Source organism: Artemia franciscana, chromosome 11, assembly GCF_032884065.1.
Source record: "Artemia franciscana chromosome 11, ASM3288406v1, whole genome shotgun sequence".
NCBI classification, from domain to species: domain Eukaryota; kingdom Metazoa; phylum Arthropoda; class Branchiopoda; order Anostraca; family Artemiidae; genus Artemia; species Artemia franciscana.
In genome coordinates, this window is record NC_088873.1 from 45,813,267 (window position 1) to 45,829,630 (window position 16,364).

Consider the following 16,364-nt stretch of genomic DNA (forward strand, 5'->3'; position numbering starts at 1 on the left):
ATCAAGACAAAGAAAAGTTTACAGGTTTAAGCTTAATTAAAAGCCTATTTTGTTCATAAGACCGAGGGAAGAATTAAAAAAATAGAATTAAAATCAAAAACAGAATTTAAAGAAATTAGATAGAATAGATATGTTTAAAAAGATTAGAACTCAAAACTTAGAAAGAGGAAAATAAAATAAATGTAGAAAACATAATTGATACAGAGAAAACTCTATATTTTTAACCTTAATCAAAGACCTCTTTTGATAATTTGATAGAATTCCAAATTAATAAAGCAAAAGAGAATTGAATTTCTTTTCCAACAAACAAGGTTTTTATAAGCATTTTCAGCAAATATCAAGTCTACGAAACGCAATTACTATTAATAAAGATTAGCATGATAGAATACTTTTAATTGTTGTTGCGTATCAACTTTCAATAGAATGGCTCAGTATTAAAGTAAAACAAGTCCATTTTTCTGTCATTATCAAAGTACTCATGTCCAATAATAACAGAAACTCAACATGTTTGGTGCATACATGAACTATATCCAAGTTCGCCCATTAGTAAAGATGGAAGAGCTGCTATTCAAACAAGGAATCCAATTTATCTCATCTATAAAACTTTATTTTGGCCCATGGCCACTGAATTTATTGGCCAACGTTTGTTCACTAGGAGATATACAAGGGCTACCATTTCAACAGCAAGCCAAACCAATCCAAGTTTTTATTGGTCATTGAGTTGACTACTTCGAAAAAATATCGCCATTCTATAGACATGCAAGAGCTGATATACAAACAGTGACCTAATTAATCAGAGTTTATTTAGACCCTTGAATTTATTTACTGGCAAAATAACTGTTAGTCGGTTAGCAGAGATGTAAGAGCTGTTATTCGAACAGTAAGCCAAATAAATCTGATTTCGTTTTAACCATTTAGTTTACTACCTTGCCATAATTAATTAATTAGCAGATATACAAGAGATGCTATTCAAACAAAGACCTAAATAATAAGTTTTTTTTTAAACCATTGAGTTTGTTTACTGGAAAAATAGCTGTGTTGGAGCCAGTGCCCCTTTTTTATCAGATTAATGAACCATTTCTTCGTATAAAAAGATCTACCTACAATATAATTTTATTTACAAGTTAGACTCTCGCAAAGGTTAGCCTGTTTTCAGCGTAGTAGTTCCGCTCCCAGAGTTCGTACGAAGCTGCCACTCGTTTGGTATGTTCAAAAATTATGTTAGAGATTTTCTAGCTAGTAAATAATTTTGTTTGTTTGTTGTTTTTTTTTTGTCTTTATTTTTTATTCCGGTTTCCCTTGGAGTTGATGTCTCTGGATTGAGTTGGATATTTAATTGAGCTGGTGAAATCATGTGCTACCCCCTGCCTAGCTTGTCATTTTTTGGAGATTATTAAGGTGGGCGACTCAATTTTTGGTTTTTGTTTATATTTTTTTGTTGTTGGTATTTTTTCTCCCCTGTTCTTTCCCGGCCATGGAGCCTTACGGGGGAGATTGTCTTGAAGTAATTTTTTTGTTTATGGATTTTAATGTTAAATAAAGAACTCAGAACTCAGGGGTGAAGAAATTGATTTGTGTTGAAGCACTATTTTTTATCTATCTAAATCTTGCCATTGAAATATAACTTATACGTGAAGCAAGTTTAACTTTGAGTCCCCATACATTTAATTGGCCCAAGGTGTCACGTAATGATGAAAGAGGCGACCTACCTATTTTCTGTATATGCGCTTTTTGAGTTAGTTCCCCTCTAGAGTCTAGCGATTTAATGGTGGAGTTGCCATTGATACAAAAAAGCGAGTTGTCTTGATCATTTATCCAAACCCTGGTAGGGTTAGGAAGAGGATATTGGGAGTTATCGTCTTTTTAGTATCCACCGGAGTACCCCTACCCCTCCAAGACACATTTATTAGTTGTAGCACAGGTTCTGGAACCTTGGACCAAATGGTGCACTCGTCGTACTCACACTGGTTAGAGTGTCAGTAAGGGAAGAACCCGTGGAATACTCAGCTACGATACTATACGCTAGTATCATCAGTAGTGGCACTAGGGGCGGTTTTACACATACACTGGCACCGTATAGACTAATTACTGGTGGCGTTAAATTACAAACAATCTGTTCGTCAGTTAGCAGACATGTAAAAACTGTTACTCGAACAATGGACCAAATCAATCTATGTTTATTTGGCCATTTAATTCATTTATTGGCGAGGTTCACCCATAAGCGTATATACAAGGACTGCTGCTCAAGGGAATCAAACCAATCTAAGCTTATTTTTACTTCTGTTGTTACTTTTAACTTGAATTTAATCGTTCTTCATCTTGCAATTTTGTCATAGACCATTTACCCGTCTTAAAATATTATAAAACCTAGTAAGTGATACAATTTTAGTGATATAACTTATGAAACATGATTTCTAGAAAGTTCTTTTCCTATATTTGGTTAACAACAATACTTACTCCTTCATTTGCACAATAAAAATTAATAATCAAGTATAAAATAACAGAGAATAACATCCTACAATGTGGAAAAAAGCTCGTTTTGGAATACATTTACAATATCGGTACCTATTTTGCATGCTATAAAAATAACCTTTAAAATCTAGTGATGTACGTACCATGAAATATTGGATAATTACAATTTCAACATTAACTACTCTGTTCTCCACATTCGTTGCATTTCGAGACACTTTACAAACAAAATCACAACATCAATATCAACGTCTTTAACATATAAAATGACTAAACTTGACTGTTAGTCACCTTTTTGCATATTGGGAATAGTACTTAGCTGCTCCACCTACTCATCCGCAGAGATCCTCCTTGGATTATCAGAATAAAAAACAGTTCACCCGTCACGAACTACTATCAGTTACTAGTTCAGTTGTACCTGAAACGATATTATGTCAGCCAAAATGGTAAAATTAGTTCAATTGAGACTCGTATAGAAGTAAATATGCGGGAATCTATGAATAAAAAAACTACATAGTGACCACCCTGAGCCCCTTAATATTCCGCCACCTCTTATCTCTGATCAAATTAACTCTTATCTTCGTAGCATAATCCCTATTCCAATTCCATTTACCCCCCCCCCAACTCCAATCATTTAACAGCGAGTCATATTGTATAGAACACAATCCAATACTCAGCTTGAAGGTGTCATTCATTTATCTTGTTAAAAAGAATTTATTAATAATTTATTAATATTAATAAATTTTATAATATTATATATTATATTATTATAATATTTATAATACTATATATATCATATATATATAATATATATCATATATATTATTATAATATTAATTAATATTATTAATATTAATAATATAATATAAATTTTATTAATAATATTGTAGGTAATAAGTATTGTAGGACAAAAAAACAACTTTTTCGTGTTTTTTTTCTCTCTTTCTAAGTTAGTTATCATAGTTTTCAATTGACACGTGGGTCTTTTCTTGAAAGATCAAAGAGTCTCTATGAGGATTAGAGCCATGTATTTACTGTAGCTTACTGTAGGCTAGTATAAATTAATTTTATATGATGAATCGTAGTCTTGAAGGTTTGGTGAACTTGATCGCACATGGTACTTTATCCTTTTAACCTAATATTACTATATGTTCATACTTCCTCTACAAATGATAAAATTACAGAACTGAACATAACCGTTTTTATTACATAACCGTTTGACACATTTTACAATCACCATTGTACAAAACTATCATTGGAGGTTTTCAAATTAATGCCAATGCTAACAAAATATCCACTTTTAAGCAAACAGATTCTGCATCTGACCTGTCGGATGCTACTATATTATGAATTTGGAGCTATCCAGCTCTAATTATCACTTAAGTTCTAGTAAGTATATTTTTATAATTCAATAAAATTTACAATGATCAAACTAAATTAAAGTGATTCTACGTGGAACCTAATTCTAGCATTTTTTTTTTATTACTGTAGTAAATCAACCAACGTAATTTCCATGAAAAACAGGACAATCTAGAATCATGTTGCAAAAAGTGCCAAGACGCAGCAAAAAAAAAAAAAAAAAAAAAAAAAAAAAAAAAAAAAAAAAAAAAAAAAAAAAAAATCTAAATAGCTCAAGAAAGTTAACTCGTCATGTTGAAAACAGCATTGTCGTAGACACAAAAGCCCGTAGAGAGGTTGCAAGCTAGTTTCCTATGCGAATCAAGCTTGAAGTTATCCTACTAGCTAAGCAGGTAGCTCTAGTCGTTAAACCTACTGGTATATTGTTTTCGTAAAAATAACCCAAAAACATCTTCCGACGTATCTATTACATCAATTACTGTCAGAAGCTTCGCGCGTAATTAAACGTTTTTATGTTTTATTTATATTTTATTTTTGTATTTCATGTTTTTTCCATTACATACAATGTTCATTGTTATTAAATCCATTGAATGCTCCACAATGCTCCGGAGCATAGAGTTAAAAATGATTGATAACAGTATCAATCACTGTGGAGCTATAAAATTTATTGTAATAAGGTTCAAAGATAATTTTCGAACTGCAAAGTAAGTCCATATTTCAAACTCCTCGTAGTAACTTTTATACAGTGGAAGGGATTCCTTTTTGGAGGTCTAAAAGTGACAGTTCGGTACAAAAAAAATAATTTGCTGCGGAAATAGCAAATACATTTGTAGAGGCCCTAAACCATGAAGGCCAAAGTAGTAAGTAGCTGTATAAAAACTGAACATCCCACCATCGTAACTGAAGAGATAAGCTATACCTCAGATAAAAATTATACAAAACAGCAAACTTTCCCTCATTTATCATCTTTTCATTGTACGCTCTTGAAGAATGCACTACAAAGAGGGGCCGCGACTTCACCACTCGGTGAATGTGAAAGTTGAAGTACAATTGCTAACAAACGTATTTTTCAAATTAGTTTTTGAATTTTGAAGAACAATTTTGGAAATATTAAGTTAAGAAGACAAATGGCCTTGTTCTTGAACAAAGCGTTCATAACTTAGTAAGAAATTCTGTAAAATTACTAGCAAATCAAGACATATCTTGAATAGGATAGTGCCTAAAATAGCGACGAAGACCACACTGCCTTTCCATAACAAAAAAGTACAAAGTAGAAACAATAGGGAAAATCTTTTCAAGACAGTGGAAATCAGTTCTATGAATATTTCGGCCCTATGTCCAAGAGCCGTCTTCATCACAATACGAGAACAAGAGAGAAAATATGTATATATAAATAAACTTACATTAAAATGTGAGAATTAAAACTAAATAATTGTTTTTAAAACATTTTTAAAAACAGCCCCAGCATCCTTACTTCAACGAAGTTCAACCAGGACTGACAAAAAGAATGAAGTGAGAATAAAATTCATTCAAACTAAAGAGAACAAAGTGATTAAATGCAAATTAAATGCAATTAAATGCAAAAATCCTCTTCTGGAAATCAGAACTGATTTCCACTGTCTTGAAAAGATTTTCCCTATTGTTTCTACTTTGTATTTGTTTGTTAGGCTAGTGCCTAGGTTCATTTAAGCACTATATTTGTGATATAAGTAGTCCTTTGGATTACTTTCAGGAGAAATTTCATAACACAAACAACTTTTTGAAGCTAAGACTATAATGAGTAAAAATGTCTGTTCACTACAACATCATGATATACGACATACAACAACATCATGTCTCCAAATCAGCATGGCTTCCGAAATGGCCATTCCACGGACACAAACCTAATACAGTCATACAATGAAGTCACCAAACTACTGGAAAAAGGGACACCCATGGACATGATTTTGTTGGATCAAGCAAAAGCATTCGACAAAGTCGCACACCTAAGGCTAAAAAGAAAGCTTCAAGCTTGTCATATCCACTTGGACATCATTGAATGGATTGTAGACTTCCTGGGAGAACGAACCCAAAGAGTTGCTGTTATTAATGATAAAGGAGTATGTGTACTATCGTCACCTATACCTGTTCTTAGCGGAGTTCCCCAAGGAACCGTGCTTGGGCCATCACTTTTCAACATATATATCAATGGTGCTCCTGAAATACTCCAAAACCTTCTCACACTCTATGCAGATGACTCTAAGCTCATCGGGGCAGCATCATCTTGGGCGGAGGCTGCATCAATCCAAGCCGATCTCGACAGGCTGGATGACTGGGCTAGGCAATGGCTACTTGAATTTAATTCAAGTAAATGTAAAGTTTTACATTTTGGCAATAAAAATCAAAAACATATTTACACCATGCAAAACCAAATAGCTGGTCAAAGAGAACCCCTAGTTGCAGTTACAGAGGAAAGAGACTTGGGTGTCATAGTTGACTTCCGGTTAAAGTTTCAAAGTCATACTGAAAAGATTGTAGCTAGTGCAAACCGCGCTTTAGGGACAATTAAACGAACATTCACGACTAGATCTCCACAAACAATCACCAAGCTATACAAAAGTCTTGTCAGACCAAGGCTAGAAACTGGCATGTCAATTGCATCTCCCTTCTACAAAGTGGACAAGGACATGATAGAGAAAGTACAGAGGAGAGCAACAAAGATAGTAGACGGGTGCCAACATCTTCCTTACCCAATGAGACTGCAAACTCTGAACTTATGCAGTATGACTTACCGAAGAAAAAGGGGTGACATGATTAACACTTACAAATTGATTCACAACAATCCAATTCATGGTCTCTTCTTCATCGATTCATCACAGCGGACAAGGGGTCATTCTAAGAAGCTCATAAAGGTCAACGCTCAGAGGAGGGAACGCCATCACTTCCTAACCAACCGGGTAGTAGACCAGTGGAACTCCCTGAGCAATCATACTGTATCCAGTAAGGCCGTCAAAGAATTCAAAGTCTCACTTGACAAGGAGTGGAGCAATAAGGAATGGAGGCTGGAATGGGACACCTTGGAGTCCCAGACCAGAAAATAAACCCTAGTCAATAAAACCAAATCAATATTCAAAACGATTCCGAATCGATCCACATGGCAATTTTTGAAGAAATGCTGAGCAATGCTACAGGATGGAAAATCATTCAATTGCTCCAAGTTGCAATTTAAGGTAATAAACCCATGCTGGATTCTTTTTGGTCGCCGCAGCGTTTAAAAAGGGTTAAAATATGCACAAAGTTCTAACTATTCTTTACAGGCATTATAGAGCCAAAAAAGAGTACTCATAAGTAATTTTTCACTTTGGTGCGAGGAAGTCGGACCAAAGCCTCATCTTCCTTGTAGATTATATGCCATGGCTCGTACTACAAATATTTAGCAGGAACAAAATATTTAAGCTGATCTGAATCGACATCAACACGTGTTTCAAAACCAATAGAAATAATGCAGTAGCGTAAAACATGAAAAAAAGCGACATTTAAGGCAATGATCATCCAACAATCTTTTCGTTTCATTTTTTTTTTTTTTTTTTTTTTTTTTTTTTTTTTTTTTTTTTTTTTTTTTTTTTTTTTTTTTTACATAGCGCCCATACACTGATCGTGGGTGCTATATTTTGGATTTTTAATAAAAAGAGGATTACATTAGAATAGAGATGCTAAACAAAATGTTGACAAAATGCTTGGGTATATGACAGCAAAAAAAAAGCAACAAGAAAAAAGGAGCAAGAAACAAAAGGCCCAGTGTTGCCAAGGAAGCCAAAATGAAAACCAGCACAAGACGGAATCGAAAATACATTTTACAAGACACGATAGTTGGATTATTTCTTCTCGTTCATTTTTTTTATTATCGGTTACACCTCCGACAAGTTCTGCTGCTTTCGTAGGATATTTGATTTCTTTTTTTCATTGGTAAATTACGCTCTCAAAAAACAGTTAGCTACTCATACGTTATATGGGAGATACTTATAAAAAAATCCATAAAATTTTTAAAAATTCAAAAGCTTGCATTAATATAAAAAATAATTATAACAAATGCTTTCTTTGGTCAATACTCGCTTATCTTCATCCAGCTAAAAAGCATGTAGACAGACTTTTAAACTATCAAAAATATGAAAATGGATTTAAATTCAAAGGGATTACTAATTTTCCAATGGATATTCAGGATATCTATAGCTTTGAAACCGTTTATTGCTATCTTTTCTCCTATCTGTCTTTTTTTGTACTATATCATGGTATATATTTGATTTCTTTTTTTTGTTGGAAAAGTACAGCTCTTAAAAAACAGTTAGCTACCATTGTTTGAATGTTGATATGAAATCCACACTTTAAGATTTTGTACTCGTTGCTCAATTATGATTCTAATTTCCGTTTATTGCTATCTTTTCTCCTATCTGTCTTTTTTTCCCCTATATCATAGTATACATTTTTGCCACACTTTTCTAAACCTGCGCCTTCGACAAGCTCTCTTATTCGGGTAGACTTTTTTTTGTCAATGAAGTAAGCCTCTCTGAAAACTGTTAGCTACCATTGTTTGCACAGAAAACTGAAAATTCTGAGATTAAGAGTGAGAGAAAATTCAGCTAGAATGAAAGTAAAGACAACGGTAGAAATCAAACATTGCATACTGTTACAGTGGGTCATTTTATATAATATTATGCTGAATTACATTAGAGTAAATCCTCCAACGCTATCAACTTGGCCCATTATAGGAATATAGTTGGAGCATAAATTGAGTTCATTATTTGACCAGGTTTAGTTTTGGTACGGGCCAGGAAAATACCCTTGGTTGTTATCCAAATGTGAGAACACAATAAATAGTATGGTAGACCTTTTCCAACAATTTTCAGACTAAGAACGAGATCTTCCCCATCTTAATTCGCTATAAGAAAAACCTTTGTATTGGTGGTAGCCAAGCCCAAAGCCTCCTACTAGCTAGGTAGATAGCTCTAGCCTTTGAGCTAAACATATTGGTATACAAATTTCGTAAAAATAAACCCAAAAACACATTCTGGTGCATTTATCACATCAATTTGTGGAGCCTCAACACCTTAGAATGCTCAATGGGAGGGCCTCGTCACAAGAACGAATCAAAGGAGTGATTTGGAAACTACCACTTTTCTAGATAAAAATTCAAATACATTCAATTGAACATAGAAAAAGAAAGATGTAGTAAAATTTCAACCAGGATGCTTACATACTCTTATTTTATTTTTAACTAGGATTCAACGGGTTGACTCTATAACCTCCGAAGAAATGCTATCTACGCACAATCTCACCAATTGTGCAACTATTTTAAGACATTTTGCTGAGGGAGAAGATAAAAAGACTTATTCAAATTTAGTCATATTTTGAATTACCTTTCTAAAATGATTATTGAAGTTATGTTTTTTTAGAGAAGAGATTCTGTCTTGTGCATAGTATAATCATGAGGCCTTGACAACACCAGTCAACAAAAATACCTGTAGCTGCCATGCTATATAGTAACTGTTGAAAATCTTCCAATTCTTTACTAAGGGATTCAAGCTGTGGTTGGCTCAAAGCCGAGCTCACCTGCTGCTGTTGCTGGCCAGAGCTCACTTGGATTTTGTCTTTACCAATTGTTATTCCAAGTTTTACATTTTGGGATCCGCCTTTAGTCTGGGGTGAAACGGCGACACTAATTGGTTGACCAGGCTCTAGTGTTTGTGGGGGACCTGACCGCAAGTGAAGTGCACCAGAATCCCCTCTTGATGGGCTCATCATGCTCCGGGAGTCCTTTTTTAGCGGCACAGATGGTTTATTTGGAGGCACTGGCGGTGGGACTCCTACAAAAAGATGCTGAGGTAATTATATTTGGACTGCAACAGCGGTTTAAGAATCACAATTTATGACCCGAAATATGAATCTTCTGTTTTTCAACAATATGGCTATTGCATAATGGCAATATGGCAACGATATTCTGGCTATAGGTAGTGTTGCACTACAACCACAATCATTATTTTTATAATACAATTTTTATTTGGACATATTCAAAATCTAAAGCATTACAAAAAAAAAGATTCATAGAAACACATAGCAATGGCAAGATCTTGGTACTAAGAGATGAAAAAAAAGAAAAAAAGTATATGATATAAAGATACTGTGCCGATTACTATTATTACTTAGCTTGTGGTTTTAGAATCGTAGACATTCAAATATAAATCCACAAGTAAAATATAAATTAAGGAAAAGCTTAGTAAAATTTTTGCATATCGGCTAGATAGTTTTTGCATAGATAGATATATGTTTCAGTCGTCAGTTAAACATTTTCAACAATGGAGACTATTTTCTATGGTACTAGGCATTTACCCCCCCCCCCCCCCCGATGAAAATACCCCCGTTAAGTATCTCTTAGAAAATACTCCCCCCCCCCCAGTGGAAAATAAGGCTTTCCAAATTAGATAATTTTATTTGAGTTTTGTTTTTTATTTTCTGTAGGGGGAAGACATTTTGGTACTTGTGTATTATACGATACTCACCCAAGTACACGTTGTGTAAAACTTGAGAACGAACCAGTTTATTCTTTAATTTCTTTCAGCTTAGCGTGAGACACAAGACAAAGACAAGTGACAAAATAGATGGGAAATATATAGTTAAGGCTATATAGCTATATTTGCACATAAGACGGGCGGGGTGAAGTATCTGAATAGTCTGAAGTCAGAAAACAATTCTTAGTTCATAAATATGCAGAATAATTGCACCTAACACATTTTGCATGCAGACCCTCTAAACTTTACCCTCCCCCATAATATGCAAATACATAGCCCAAATTTGTTTCTAAAGTAACAAAGAAACTAACGAAGAAACCGGTTTGTTCTCAAGTTTTACACATCGTAAACTTGAGTGAGTGGCGTACAATACATATGTACCGGAATTTTTCACACAGAAAGCCAGATTTCCCGGTATTAATTAAAAACGACCAGAAATCAAATAAAAAAACAAGTTTTTTTCAACTGAAAGTAAGGAGCAACATCCAAACTTGAAACGAAGTGGAAGGGGCAACTCCTTTCATATACGTAATTACATAAAAAACACTTTTTTTTACTGATAGTAAGGAGCAACATTAACACTTGAAAAGAACAGAAATTATTACGTATATGAGGGGGTTCGACCCCTCGTCAATACCTCACTCTTTACGCTAAGATCGAATTTTATTCCAATTTTATAAGAATGACCCTTGAATCACAAAGGCCGTTAAATTTGAATAAATAGCTCTTTTGAAAGTTGTAAAAGACTTTAGCGAAAAGAGTGAGAAATTGACGTCGGGTCGAACCACCCTCATATACGTAATAATTTCTGTTCGTTTTAAGTTTTAATGTTGCTGCTTACTTTCAGTCGAAAAACCTTGTTTTTTTAAATTTAATTTCAAATCGTGTTTTTAAATTTTGCTAGGAAGTCCGGCGTCCCCTTCATGGGGAAAAATTCTCTTCCTCCACGGAAAGATCCTCCCATGTAACCCTCTCCCCCAGAAAGAAATCCCCCTGAAAACGTTTGTATACTTACAATAGCCATTACTATATGTAAACAATGGGAAAAGTTCATAGTTTGCAGCCCTTCCCCCGGGGACTGCCGGGGATTAAGTGGTCCTCAAAGACATAGTTTTTAAATTCTTCGACTATGCTGAACAAAATGGCTATCTCAAAATTTTGAACCGGTGACTTTGGAAAAAAATCAGCGTGGGAGGAGGCCTAGGTGCCCTCCAAATTCTTGGTCACTTAAAAAAGGGTGCTAGTACTTTTAATGTCCATTCAAATGAGCCCTCTCGTGACATTCTAGGACCCGTGGGTCGATACAATCACCACAGGAATAAAAAAAAGAAAAAAAAAAAAACAACAACAAGTAAACACGCATCCATTATCTTCCTCCGGGCAAAAATACAAAATTCCACATTTTTGCAAATGGGAGCTTGAAACCTCTACAATAGGGTTCTCTCATACGCTGAATCTGATGGTGTGATTTTCATCAGTATTCCAAGACTTTTAGGAGGTGTTTTCCCCTTTTTCCCAGAATAAGGCAAATTTTTTTAGGCTCGTAACTTTCGATGGGTAAAACTAAACTTAATGAAACTTACATATTTAAAATAAACATAAAATTTCGACACTTTCGTATCTATTGGTATCGAAACTCTGTATTTTAGAGTTTAGGTTACTATTGAGCCGGGTCGCTCCTTACTTACAGTTCGTTACCAAGAACTGTTTGATAATTTCTGTTCGTTTTAAGTTTTGATGTTGCTCCTTACTTTCAGTTGAAAAAACTTGTTTCTTATCTAAATTTAATAATACCGGGAAATCGGGCTCTCTCTCCATGAAAAATTCCGGTACTTGTGTATTATACACCACTCACTCAAGTTTACGATGTGTAAAACTCGAGAACAAACCGGTTTCGTTGTAACTTTAGATACAAATTTGGGCTATATATTTGTATATTAGCGGGGGGGGGGACGAATAAACCGGGTCTGCATGCAAAATGTGTTAGTAAAATTATTCTGCATATTATAAACTAAGAATAGTTTCCTGACTTCAAACTGTCCAAATACTTTACCACCCCCCCCCCTTATGTTGCAAAAATACAGCACAAATTATATATTTCCCATCTAATTATGTCATTTCTCTTTGTCTTGTCTAGGGCTAAGCTGAAAGAAACAAACGAACAAACCGGTTTGCTCTCATATTTTACTCGGCGTAAGCTTGAGTGAGTGGCGCATAATACACAAGTACAAAAATTCCTTCCTCCTATGAAACAAGATAAGAGCTCATACGGGACTTGTGACGAGGTCGGAAGAGCCAAGAGCTCATATGTTATGAGCTCTAGCAAAATTCTAAGATTCAATAGATTGCTTTAAAAGGAAAATCAGAGGCTTAATGCCGGTTGGGATTTAAAATAAGAGCTCTGAGTCGCGAGGTCCTTCTAAATATCAAAATTCATTAAGATTCGATCACCCACTCGTAAGTAAAAAATACCTCAATTTTTCTAATTTTTCTTCTCCCTCCAGCCCCCCGGATGGTCGAATCGGGGAAAACAACTTTATCAAGTCAATTTGTGCAGCTCCCTGACACGCCTACCAATTTTCATCGTCCTAGCACGTCCAGAAGCACAAAACTCGCCAAAGCACTGAACCCTACCACCTAACTCCAGCAAAGAGAGTGGATCCAGTCCGTTACGTCAATCACGTATCTACGACATTTATGAGCGTTTTCCAAGATTTCCTGTTTCCCCCTCCAAATCCCCCCAATGTCAAAAGATCTGCCCGGGATTTGAAATAAGAGCTCTGAGTTACGAGTTCCTTCTAAATATCAAATTTCATTAAGATCCGGTCACCCGTTCTTAAGTTAAAAATGCCTCAATTTTTTTTATTTTTTCAAACTAACAACCCCCAGCTCCCTCGAAGAGAACGTATCCGTACCAATTATGTCAATCTCCTATCTATAACTTGTGCTTAATTCTTCCCATCAAGTTTCATCACGATCTCTCCACTCTAAGGGTTTTCCAAAATTTCCGGTTTCCAAGATTTTTGTTTCCCCCTCCAACCCTCTATGTCTCCGGATCCAATTCGAATTGAAAATGGAGCATCTGAGACATAAGATTCTTCTATATATCAAGTTTCACTAAGATCCGATCACCCATTTGTAAGATACCTCGATTTTCACGTTAAAACATATGATTCTTCTATATATAAAGTTTCATTGAGATCTGATCACCCATTCGTAAGATACCTCGATTTTCACGTTTTTCAAGAATCTCGGGTTCCCCCTCCAACTCCCTTCAATGTCACCGCATCTGGTCGAGATTTAAAATGAGAGTTTTAAAGCACAAGATCCTTCTAGATATCAAATTTCAATAAGATCTGATCACCCGTTCGTAAGTTACAAATACCTCATTTTTTCCAATTTTTCCGAATTGCTCCCCCCCCCCCAATCCACCAAAGAGAGCGGATCCGGTCCGATTATGTCAGTCACCTATCTTGGAATTGTGCTTATTCTTTCCACTAAGTTTCATCCTAATCTCTCCACTTTAAGCGTTTTCCAAGATTCCCCCCCCCCCTAATGACACTGGATCCGGTCGGGATTTAAAATAAGAGACATGAGTTTCGAGGTCCTTCTAAATATGAAATTTCATTAAGATACGATCACTCTTTCGTAAGTAAAAAATACCTCATTTTTTCTAATTTTCTAAAATTAACCCTCCCCCTCAACTCCCCCAAAGAGAGAAGATCCGTTCCAGTTATGTCAATCACGTATCTAGGACCTTTGCTTTTTTCCCACCAAGTTTCATCTCGATCCCTCCATTATAAGCGTTTTCCAAGATTTTAGGTTCTGCTTCCCAACTTCTCCTTCACCGGATCCGGTCAGGATTTAAAATAAGAGCTCTGAGACACGATATCCTTCTAAACATCAAATTTCATTAAGATCCGATCACTCCTTTGTAAGTTAAAAGTACCTCATTTTTTAATTTTTCAGAATTAACCCCCCTCCCCAACTCCCCCAAAGAGAGCGGATCCGTTCCGGGTATTTCAAATCATGTATCTAGGACTTATGATTATTTTTACCACCAAGTTTCATCCCGATCCCTCCACTATAAACGTTTGCCAAGATTTTAGGTTCCCCCCTCCAACCCCCCCCCCCCCAATGTCACCGGATCCAGTCGGGATTTAAAATAAGAGCTCTGAGACACGATATCCTTCTAAAAATCAAATTTCATTGAGATCCGATCACTCTTTCGTAAGTTCAAAATACCTCATTTTTCTAATTTTTCAGATTAACCCCCCCCCACAACTCCCCCAAAGAGAGAAGATCCGTCCCGGTTATATCGATCACGTATCTAGGACTTGTGCTTATTTTTCCCAGTTTCATCCCGATCCCTCAACTCCAAGGGTTTTCCGAGATTTCAGCCCCCCCTCAATTCCCCCCAATGTCACCGGATCCAGTCGGGATTTAAAATAAGAGCTCTGAGACACGGTATTCTTCCAAACTTCAAATTTCATTAAGATCTGATCACTCCTTCGTAAGTTAAAATACCTCATTTTTTCTAATTTTCAGAAGCGACCCCCCCCCAACTCCCCCAAACAGAGCAGATCCGTTCCAGTTATGTCAATCCCGTATCTAGGACTTCTGATTATTTTTCCCACCAATTTTCATCCCGATCCCTCCATTCTAAGCGTTTTCCAAGATTTTAGGTTCCCCCTTACTCCCCCCAATGTGACCGGATCTAGTCGGGATTTAAAATAAGAGCTCTAAGACACGATATTCTTCCAAACGTCAAATTTCATTAATATCCCATAACCCGTTCGTAAGTTAAAAATACTTTATTTTTCTATTTTTTCCGAACTAACCGACCCCCCACTCCCCCAAGATGGTCAAATCGCAAAAACGACTATTTCTAATTTAATCTGGTTCGGTCCCTGATACGCCTGCCAAATTCCATCGTCCTAGCTTACCTGGAAGTGCCTAAGGTAGCAAAACCGGGACCGACAGACCGACAGAATTTGCGATCGCTATGTCACCAAGTGCCATATAAAAAAAAAAAAAAAAAAAAAAAAAAAAAAAAAAAAAAAAAAAAAAAAAAAAAAATTCTCAGACTTGGAAAGCCTTTTTCCACGGGGGGTATTTTAAGCGGGGGACAGGGGGTATTTTCCTCAGGAGAGGGGGGGGGGTAAACGTAGGCTAACATTTTCTATTGAGTTAAAATACTGAATTCAAATGATCAGAATAGAGCAAACCTTTAAAGATTTCCTTCTGAACCCTAGCTTATATTTTCCCATTTTATTTATTTTTTTAAATGCCGTAAAGCAGTTTTTTAGACATATCCCATTACTAAATTAGATATATCTTATAGAGGTGCCCAAATTAAAGAAGACTCAGAAATGGAAAAAAATATTCCCCAAGTGAATGTTAGCTTTAATTATGCAAACAATTAACTTAAAGAATGAAAACAATCGTTCCCTTCCTAATAACTTTTCCTCTTGATACGACTGAGCCGAGACTTCATTGGAAGCACAAAGATAAAATATCCTCCTAACAACTTCTATAAGGCCAAAGAAATATCCGAACTTCACCTAAATGACCTGAGAAAGGAAAGAACAAGACAAACAAAGCAATTTACTCAGGTTGAGCTTAATTAATTGTGATATTAGTAAAAGGAAAGAATTTCACGGAAAATTTTACCCCTAAAAGAAATTACCCCCTCCCGCGTATTAATAACGATTTTGTTTTTAAATTTAAAAGTATTAGAAAAACTACCCCCGCAGACCGTCCCCCCAAACGATAATTCCCCTTCATTGGGGAACGGAATCCATGAATCAATAAACACGAATATTTCCAAACTTCAAACTTCTATTTTTTTCAAACTTCATGCTTTTCACAATAGAGTTAATCCCAGACTGAATAAAGTTACCTCTACCCTACATTCGTAAAAATTACTTAGTTAATTTCTTTTGCTTACACATGCAAAGAATAAGAAAAAGATATGAAAATAAAATTCGTTGC

General features: G+C 35.5%; 1 protein-coding gene across 2 annotated transcripts in view; it reads right to left on the bottom strand.

Annotated features, from left to right (window-relative positions):
* Positions 1 to 2,310: 2,310 nt before the first annotated feature.
* The window catches only part of LOC136033287 (CTTNBP2 N-terminal-like protein), a 91,996-nt gene continuing 77,942 nt past the window's right edge, over positions 2,311 to 16,364 (bottom strand). The window contains exons 10-11 of one of the 2 annotated variants that reach the window (XM_065714049.1): positions 9,324 to 9,668; positions 2,311 to 2,887 (exon numbers count right to left, since the gene is read on the bottom strand). In XM_065714049.1, coding sequence (XP_065570121.1) covers positions 2,853 to 2,887; positions 9,324 to 9,668 — 380 coding nt within the window. In that variant the 3' untranslated portion in view covers positions 2,311 to 2,852. The remainder of the gene's footprint in view (positions 2,888 to 9,323; positions 9,669 to 16,364) is intronic. The other variant, XM_065714050.1, reaches the window with a different exon arrangement.